Here is a 9906-nt window from a genome sequence, read left to right as displayed (position 1 = left end):
CCATATAAAAGTTGGTCTCAGTCCTGCAACCCCCTATCAAAATAAAAGTTAACTCAAATTTAAACTGTACATGTATAATGACTGGTGTTTACATAAAACTGTGGACATCAGACCCTACATGAAGTTACACCACACAATTTGACTCAGAGGAAACGAAATATGTCTGGTGCATCTGTGACTGTCAGGGTAATTTTGGAGGTGTACAGAAGGGTACTTTAATGAAGGATCCATGGCAAACAGCAATTAAATAGATTCCTTGATCTATTAAAGGTACAGAGGCAAAATGGGGTGCTTTTGACTTGGGGTCCCACAGCATCCCAATAAATTAGTACTGTTTAAATATAATGTAAAACACAATATTAAGTCATTAGGAAGAACTGACTGATAAAATTAATCAGCTTTATGGAGGGACAGAGTTAGGCACCTATGAAATATAACCACAAAAAAAAAACAAAAAAAAAACACATTCTGTGCCTCTGGGTTCTGCATGTATCCCAACATGATTAAGACAGAATTTTTACTTTAACAAGTTTGGAATTTTATAGGATTAAATTACCCTAAAGTAAGGTCACTCGGGTATCCCACTCTATGTGAGACTGCACATACATACTGAGACAATGTTTCAAAAAATATGAGACATGCCATATATCCCTACTGAAACTCAGAGATGGCTAACAGGCAAAATTACAGTTAATATTTTTAACTGTAACTGTAAAAGAGAAATCATCACAAACCGCAAAACACAGTTTAGCTTCCACTTATGCCCTTCAGAAGTTGGGCAATATGCATTCAGCCTGTAATCTGCATAATTTGTGTGTATTTATTTTTTGTCAGACTACCTCATAGCTTTAGGAACGTTTCCCACACAATGACTGTGCAAAGGTTTTCTGCAGCCATTGGTCACATTGTCCACAGAAACATTCCTTGCCCCACTTTGTCTTTGTTTTAAGCTGATCACCCCACCTGGTTTCTGGGAGCCTATAATGTAACTGGTCCCAGGGTTTCTGCTATTTTGATAGTTTTCAAAACGCTAATCATTTCAGATGACGGTGTGCTAATATTTTATGCATCACTATAAACGCCTACGTGGTGATTTAGCGTTTCTCCGCGAGCGTGTCCTGAAACCTGGAGCGCGCTTACGTGGGGAACGTGAAAGCACCACGGGCCCGGGTTCTCCTTCTACGTCAATGACACTGGGCGGTTCATGAATGGGGTTTCGAAGTGGGAGGGCCCGTCATCTGACTTAAGCGGGCAGCAGGAATAAAGTGGGTGTTGTGCTGTGGTGTTTGGCTGGGTGCGATGCGTCTTCATGTCTGCTTTTAAACACACGAGCAGCGGTTCACTGTGCTTGCGGACTACGGTGAAGGGATCGTCCCAGAGCAGCGCGAGCATCCGTCTGTTGACGCCAGTAAGCCAGCAGCAGTACAGCAGGGGAAGCTAGCTCCAACCCCGCTTAGACTCGGTGACAGTAGCCTCGGAGCCAGGCAGAGTCGGTGAGCCATGGGTTTCCGCAAGAAGAACAAGAGCCCACCGGTGCTGAGCCACGAGTTTGTGATCCAGAATCACGCCGATATGGTGTCGTGCTTGGCCATGATCATCCTCCTTGGCCTGATGTTTGAGGTACAGTGGGATAGAGCGAGCTGTTGTAGTTAATCGAGTGATGGTAGCAGATGCTAACTATCGTTAGCTGAGATGACAGCAGCACTCTAGTGGCAGGGCGCTAGCGTGTCTTTCTCCTTACCTTCTCATGTGTCTAACTGATTGCCAAAGGAGATGGTGAGGAGGCCCACTGGCACAGCTAACAGGTCATCTTACCAGCACTCGGCTAACGCACTGCCTTTCTCTGGCCTTTGACAACAAGATGGTCAGGCTAAATATGTGTCTGCGTGCCACACACTTGATTACCAACCCTTTGATTCGCCACAGCTGAGTAGAACCTAGCCGTATTTGCAAGGAATAAGATGGAGTTCCTCCTTCCAACCTGTCCCCACCCAAACCCTGCCTCCAGATGGGAAATGTCTCTTCCCACATCCACTTTTTTTTCCCCCATATAATCTGTGTGAATACATTGCATGTAATATTTTATTAATTAAAAACACCTTTGCTGAAAGTCCATGATATACTCTTACTGAGTCACTGTAGCAGTGGTAGTGAAGACCTCTGGGAGCCCCTCCAGGCAGCTCCTGTAGGTCTCTAGACACCAATTATGAGAATCAGTGGATTTCCACATGCTGTAGTTGCTCTGCAGCACTCACTCCTCAAACTTGTGCGTAGGATTACTGCATTTTTCACAGCTGATACTAAAACGGAGTTTGATACATTGAGATTCAGTTGTGAACCCCTGACTGTGGTGAAGTTCACCACATTGTTGGTGTATTAAAAAAAGATTTGGCTTCCTTTGTCAGGTGTCAGCGACAAACCTTTCCTCTGAATCTGTTCAATAATCTGGGTGTTTCCTTGTCGTTACAGGTCACAGCAAAGTTTGCCATCATGTTCATCACAGTTCAGTACAACGTAACTCAAGTTCTTGGTGAGCTTAAATTTTGTATTCTCCTATTCTGTCCTTTCACTGTCCCTGTATTACGAAGCTAGTTCAGCACACCCAGGATATCTTTCTGTTATCTGGGTTCGCTTACCTTAACGCTGGCAGTCTGGTTAAATGGCTGCATGAAGATGGTTATCCACTGGCTTTCCCCCTGCATGATCACGTGAATGGGGTGGTGTTGGCAGCTTCAGAAAGGTCAAATTACTGATAAGTGTGTTGGCAACAGAGTGGCTGAATTTTTTATTATTTTTTTTTTTTTTAAACAAAGAAACAGGAAACTAGAGGTTAAATGCACAATAAAAACTAAAAGAAACACAGCAGTGTGTTTGAGAGGAAAAGCACTGTAGTATAATATATTAACCACGTGCTTTAAGCTCTTTAGTCAAAGTCGTTTAATAATGCCAACTGTGTAAGTTAGCACACTTATATCACAGCTCTGTCATTAAGACAAAGGAGAATCTGATAGATTATAATCAAGTATAATGTTAAATTTAATGTTTAAAGGACAGTTGTAGTTTTTATTCTTTCACCTGTGGGCCTACGCCTGCATTTAAAACAATTCAAATGCAGGCGTAGGCTGTGTACAAACTTTCAGTTCAGCAAGTACAAATAGCTGCTCTGTTTTAGGATCATATTTTACTGCTTATAGAACAACAAAATTGTTTGCCAACAGGAAAAAAAAAAACCTCAACGAATAAAGTTGCCTCTAAGACTCTATAATTAGTGCTGATGCTCATTGGGGAAACACAAAGACTTCGTGTGGGATTTTAAAAGACTTTCGACCCTCCTACTCTCTGCACACAGAAGTACAAGGGACCTTCCAGGAATGGTGACACTATTTTTCTGGAGAATCAAATGGTCAGTAGGCGGTGATTTCATACCTGTTAATCTCTAATCTGGGCGCCCATCATTAGCTACCATGGTGATATACCCCGATAAGAAGCGATTCACCGTCGTCGTACAAAAAACCCAGGGTTAAGCATCGAAGTTGCCTGGATAAGATGAAATCCTGCTTCATGGTACAGGCTTCAGTCTTTGAGGTTTTCACCTTGTTTATTTATTTTTGTTCTCTTTGCAGATGAGAAAAGTGAGCCAGTCAACCTTTACCAGTACGGCCCTAAAGACGTGGCCACCGTCTTTTTTTACCTTCTTATTGCAGTCATTCTTCATGCCTTGATACAAGAATATATTCTCGACGTGAGTACATCAGTGTCAGGTGACATCTTTCCTCCCTGTTTTAAAACTGACTTGGGGTTTTTTTTTGTTTTTTTTTTGTTTTTTTTGTTGTTTTTTTTCTTGGTTGCTGCAAGTAAAACCAAAATTGTGCTTAACAAGCACTCTGTCTCTCTAATAGCTTGTGTACAAGTCCTTTTATAGTGAATCATAATAGCAGATGCTACCCGTGCACACTTTACTATGGTCTTTAGAGTTTCATTTCAAAAGGATCAAAGTATGATGCTCCGTTGCCACATGTGTCGCCTCTGTTGTTCCTATTCTTTTTGTTGCTGATCAAATTCCATCCTTGCTTGTGCGTTCATTAAAGCACAGTGACTGAAACGATGCTCATGTTTCTCCTGACAGCTTACGGCTTTGATAATCATTCCCAGTGGGATATCATGAAGAGAAAAGATGTATTTTTACCTCAAAATCTCTTTTGGAACACACATAATAGATATGAGTCTATTTTTCTTCTCTTTTTCTCTTTAAAGGGTAGATCACATTTTTCATACCTCTTAAAGCAATAGTCAGTGATTTTTTTTTTTTTTTTTTTTTTTTTTTAAATAAATTAATTAATCTTTTTAACAGGTTTTACTTGCTGCAGCATTCCTCCAGTTCATCCTGGCTGTTAACAGATCCATTCCTAATGCTCTTAAAGTTTATGAAATGGGGACAATGTTCTTTGTAAACCCGCTTTGTCTCCTATCTGTACCAGATAGTCTTAAAGTGTGAACTTACTATTTAAAGTTAAGATTTGTTCAAATTTATCATAGATCTGTGGTGTGTAGAGGTAATGTATTCATTAGGTTGTGTGTTTTTTTTTTTATTTCAGAAAATGAACAGAAGGTTGCACCTGTCAAAAACCAAACACAGCAAGTTCAATGAGTCTGGACAGCTTGCAGCATTCTACCTGTTCTCCTTCATCTGGGGCTGCAGCATCCTAACAGCGGTATGAGGATCAGAACTCCAAGAAATGCACTCAGTCTCAGGCTGCATTAGGGCTCATCTCATGCAGTGTCTCTTTTTCTCCTGCAGGAGGACTTTGCAACAAATCCTACTTTCTTATGGGAGGGTTACCCACATACTCACATGGTGTAAGTAAAGTTTATACACGCATACATATTATAAACTCATGTTTTAAAGCTAGGTGATTAAGCAGAAAAATTCAGATTAATTGCTTAGCTTCAAGAAATATTTTCATTGAGACATTTCAGCTCTTTTAATAATACTTGAAATCAGATGGATTTTTTTTGTATCTTGGGATTTTATTCAGAAGTGAGGGGAAGGTGGAGTTGAGGTGGACAGGCGGAGCATCCACAGTAATGCGGGCATTGTATCTAAATGTTGTGGTGAAGAGAGAGCTGAGCTGAAAGGTGTTTGTTGTTTTCTTCTGTAGGGTAGCTTGTTCAGCCTTAGAGATGGGGTTAGGAGCTCAGACATCCTGGGCAAGAAGAGCTGCTGCTCCTCCATGCTCCACCATTCTGTTTTAGACTTCCTGTTGTGCTTAGGATTGTTGTCCCGTTAAATGACCCGGTTTTGACCAAGCTTTAACTGTTGGACGGACGGCTTCACGTGTGACTCTAGAGTAATTTGGTATACAGTTCATGGTTGACTCAATGACTGCAAGGTGCCCAGATCCAGTTGCTGCAAAACAAGCCAAAGGGTTTCAATGGGAGTGACAAGTGTTTAAAACCTAACAGATTTTTTTTTAAAAAAGTGCTGGGATGTCCACTCCTGGGAAGATTTTGATATTGTATTAAAACATACCTGAATCTTCCAGACCAGCAAGCTGTCAAAACCTCTACTTTTTTGTACCTAGCTTTTATGCTATTTACCATCGTAATTCTTGTGGAATCAGGAAGGGTGTACTTGGTTTTTGTGAAAGAGAGTTTTCATATGACTCTATGCAGTCCTGTGAAAACTCTTTTTCACATGACTGTTTCTTGTCTGGCTTGGGAACACCTTGGGATCCCTCAGGAGGAAATTGAAAGTGTTGCTGGGGAGGAGGACGTCCAAAACGCCCTGCTTAACCTGCTGAATTTGACCTTTTTCTCAATGTTTTCAATGCCTGCTACTGCACTCTTTCCTACCTGTCCAACCGGTAAAGCAGCAAGTCATATGTGAGAGAGGTATTGCACTGGTGTAAGTCTTTAAAGCTGTAGTAGTAAAATTGTTTCTAGTGTGTATAAAAGTGTGTACAAGCTCAGTTTGAACTTATTTTATATTTAAATTGGGTTTTGAATCTGAGTTGTGAATGTGATGTTATGTCTAATTTCTCTGCATGCACTACAGCTGATGACTCCATACTGAAAGGGTTTCTTGTCCTCTGCACAACCTTTCTTCTGTTTAGTTTTCAGGTCAAGTTCTTCTACATTTGCCAAATTGCCTATTGGCTCCACGCACTTCCTGAGCTGTATTTTCAAAAAGTACGGAAGGTAAGGGTCTCCTTCAAAAACAATCGAATTGCAATAAAAATACATTTAGGCATTTATGAGTTGGGATCTTTAAGCTGTCCATTTGCGTTTCGATAGCAATTTCAAATTTTGATTAATCAGGTCACAGGACAGGGTTTCACATCACTGTGGGCACAGAGAATGAAGTGGTTTTTATGGATCTTTATTTTAATTTGATTCACTGATGTGTTTTCTTTTTTTAATGTTTTTTTTTTTTTTGTTTTTTTGTTTTTTGTTTTTTTCTCCTTCTTCTCTGAAGTTGTCCTGAGTCATGCAGCGATTTTCCTCCACAGAATCGTGTTTACTTTAAATGCTTTGCTCTTTCAAATCTCTGCATTGTGTTTTTACGTGCATTTTATAAAGTGTCTTAAATCGTTTGGAAATGAGGTTATGTAATTGTTTTAAAGTTCGTTTTTAAAATTGTACTTTTACAGCTTACATGCTTTTAAGATTACTTGCTATCCAAAGTTCACAAAGCATATTTTCTAATCCAGATATCTTTCCAGCAAACTGTACTATTTTTAACTGTACTGTGTATATGTTTTGTTTACAGGAAGACATCCCCCGCCAGCTTTATTACATTTGCCTTTATGTTGTCCACATCACTGGTGCCTATGTCTTAAAGTGAGTCTAATAACTTATTTATCCTGAAGACAAATTAAAGAATAAGAAGCATATTAAAGAGATGTTACTCACAAAGGTCAACCAGTTAATTACCAGTTAGTTCTTTAGTGGTTGTTGCAGTATAGTGTAAAACAGTAAAATTAATTCTTCATTATACAATAAACAGCATTAACCTCCTACTTGACACTGATCTGCTGCACTGCAGCTCATAGTTTTGAGTTATTATGTTGTTGTTTTTCTTTGAATGTTGGACTGTGAGTAGTTGCTCAGTTATCAACCTTCACATTCACCCATAATATTTTCTTCATCATCTTTACACTTTTAGACTTCTCCCCTGCACAGGGAATTGCAGTCATAAGGTTTAATTATTTTATTTTATTTTTTTATCCATGCAGCCTAGAGATCTTTTAGTCTGTTTGTTCGTCTCCTTCGAGACTATTGATCTTTAAAAATGTAACATGAGGAACTGCATTTCCACAGATGGAGAGCTACGTTGGTGCTCTATGTAGTTGACTTTTTTTTTTTTTTCCCTCTTTCTTCTTCATATCCTGACTTGCCCTCTTTTAATTCTGCTCTGCCGCCCCTCTCCGTGTCGTGCCTGTTCAGCCTTCACCGACTGGGCCTGGTGTTGCTGGTCCCTCACTACCTAGTGGAGCTTCTGTTCCACGCTTCACGCCTCTTCTACTTCAGTGACGAGAACAAGCAAAAAGGGTATCGCTTCTGTGCCATATTTAGCATTTACTACTTTGTGGGTGGTAGCAACCTAATGCCTATTTTTCTTTGCAGTTTTACTCTGTGGGCGCTACTTTTTGTCATCGCCCGCCTCCTCACCCTCACGCTCTCGGTTCTGACATTCGGTTTCGGCCTGCCCCGAACAGAAAACCAGGGCTTTTCCCTAGCTGAAGGCAACTTCAATGTGCTCACCATAAGGTAGGATGGTATTTGAAATGTATCACATCTAGCCAAAATGCAACTGGCAATAAACTTAAACGAACAACATTCTGCTCCTCAGGATGACTTGTCTGGCAGCTATCTGCCTGACACAGGCCTGGATGATGTGGAAATTCATTAATTTCCAGCTGAAAAAGTGGAGAGAGCACAGCCAGAACCAAGCCTCAAAGAAGAAGGCGGTCAGCCCAAAGAGCAAGCCTCACAAAAAGGAACCTACAAGGGGTGAGCGTGCACACGTGATGGGATTCTTTACTGCTCCGTAATGCTCCCTGTTGAATATGCCTATGTGAAATGGGTTTGATCAGGTCTGTTTCACTTACTTTGTCTTGTCAGGTGGAGCTGCCAATGGAGTTGTCAAATCTGAAGATAAAACCTCGCCACGGGCAAGGAAAGCCAAAGCTTCATAGAGCTTAACAGAGAGGGGGAGGGGAGTGTGAGGGAGTTCTGACAATGTGACACTGTCTTTACACAACTTAAAATTATGTCTATGGCTCCCCAAAACAAATGGTTAAGTGGGCTAGGAAACCTTACATGACTGTCCCTTTGGGGGGTTGAAACTCTTTTCTGAAAAAGTTCAGTGTTACCGTCTGCTAGAAATGTTTGTTATTCATTTGGGTTCGCAGGAGATGGTGACAGGGCAGTTCTGGTTTTGATGCTTTAACAGGATGGATTTAGCTAATCAAGTGTCCTTTTGTGTAAAGCTAAGATCACTTGTCGGGTACTTTAAACTGAGTTGCTCTTTGTTAATTTGAAACTGAATCAGTTAACTTCACAATACCTTAAAAAGCCAATTCAGACTTCAGGGCAACTTAATATAAAGTATTAGCGTACACATCAGCTGTACAGGGTGTCAGTTTAAGTTTGGGCCTTATTCAGTGTGAAAAACGGGCTATAGCTCATGTTCCAAAATGTAAAGCCTTTCTTGCTCTACAAGAGGGAATTTTTCGATAACCGGCTGTTGTCAGGAAAAGATCTTAAATTGTTCGCTCCAAAGGAATGTTTGTGCTATTCCAGTATTTAGCATAGCTGCAGCGAGAACGGTGAAACTTCTAGTTAAACTCCTTAGATCATGTACTGCCATCATTTAACAGCATCTGCCATTGAAATCCAACATGTTACAGGATTGAGGCACTGTTATATTTTAGACTGCTTTTATCACAACCCTGGTAATCTGCCTGTCGAGCCCTTTTCAGACATGGGTTATGTAACCTTACTGGCTTCAGTCTGTTTAAGTGATGGTATACTGTCATTCAAACATGGGTCACTTTTCTGTTGGCATTTCTCACATGATACCTTTTTTTTTTTTTTTTTTTTTTTTTTTTTTTAAATAAACTGTGCACATATTTGTTGCACTTGTAGCAATGAGTATTGTCAGTAACAACTCTAGGGAAGTGTAACATTTAGTTGTCACTGCAGTTGTCAGTAAGAGTGGGGGGGGTGCACAGGGCTGCTGAGAGTTGTGTACCCTGCCCACTGGCACACAGGCTTTAAGACAGAACAGTTTACTGGATTGGGAATATGGAAAAACGCATCAAAGAGCATTGTCTTAATCCTAATGTTATTGGAATTATAAATAGTTGGTGAGATGCAATGTTATTGCTGTTTGGACATTTTCAAGCTAAGCAGCTCACAAATGTCTGTACTTTTTTTTTTTTTTTTTTTAAATTTAATGTGGCTGCATTCAGACTTAATGTGAAGGTTGATGTGAGTTTTACAGAAAAGTGACCGGGATCCTCATTTAAACATGAAGCCAACATGTTCACATCTGAAGGGGCTTTACAGCAATTTGTCCAGGTGAAGTGACTTGCCAAGAGGAAGCCGCACTGTAACCTGTGATGCCGCATTGTATGCATTCAGTTAAATCTTTACAATGGCATGATTGGAAATTAAGGGGGGGGGGGGGGGGCAGTGTGAGACTGCACTTAAGTCTTTTTATATGGTAATGTATGCATGATGGTTTAAGGCAAAAGACTTTAATGGCTAGTTCTTACCTGTGCTGTTAAGTTTGCATCTCTCTCACACACTACTGCGCACACACATACACAAACACACAAGCATTCAGTGGCCTTTTTTTACAACTGCTGCAAGAGGTTTCAGTTATTTATTTTTGTCATA

The 9906-nt window shown here is 40.4% G+C and overlaps 1 protein-coding gene across 1 annotated transcript; it reads left to right on the top strand.

Moving 5' to 3' along the window:
• Positions 1–1281: 1281 nt before the first annotated feature.
• LOC115783266 (translocating chain-associated membrane protein 1-like 1) lies at positions 1282–9074 on the top strand. The gene is made up of 11 exons (XM_030734014.1): positions 1282–1620; positions 2470–2530; positions 3624–3742; positions 4596–4712; positions 4799–4857; positions 6114–6198; positions 6770–6840; positions 7447–7551; positions 7627–7770; positions 7853–8013; positions 8125–9074. Exons 1-11 carry the CDS (start codon positions 1501–1503, stop codon positions 8196–8198), a joined length of 1116 nt encoding a protein of 371 aa, XP_030589874.1. The 5' UTR covers positions 1282–1500; the 3' UTR covers positions 8199–9074.
• The last annotated feature ends 832 nt before the right edge of the window (positions 9075–9906 follow it).

The sequence above is a fragment of the Archocentrus centrarchus genome, chromosome 7 (assembly GCF_007364275.1).
Source record: "Archocentrus centrarchus isolate MPI-CPG fArcCen1 chromosome 7, fArcCen1, whole genome shotgun sequence".
Lineage (NCBI taxonomy): Eukaryota > Metazoa > Chordata > Actinopteri > Cichliformes > Cichlidae > Archocentrus > Archocentrus centrarchus.
This window is presented reverse-complemented; position numbering and strand designations above follow the sequence as displayed.

Coding starts and splice junctions, on each gene's coding strand:
- LOC115783266 (XM_030734014.1), top strand. CDS start 1,501: ATGGGTTTCCGCAAGAAGAACAAGAGCCCACCGGTGCTGAGCCACGAG. Junction 4,713..4,798: donor GCTGCAGCATCCTAACAGCG/GTATGAGGATCA, acceptor TTTCTCCTGCAG/GAGGACTTTGCAACAAATCC. Junction 6,841..7,446: donor ACTGGTGCCTATGTCTTAAA/GTGAGTCTAATA, acceptor GTGCCTGTTCAG/CCTTCACCGACTGGGCCTGG.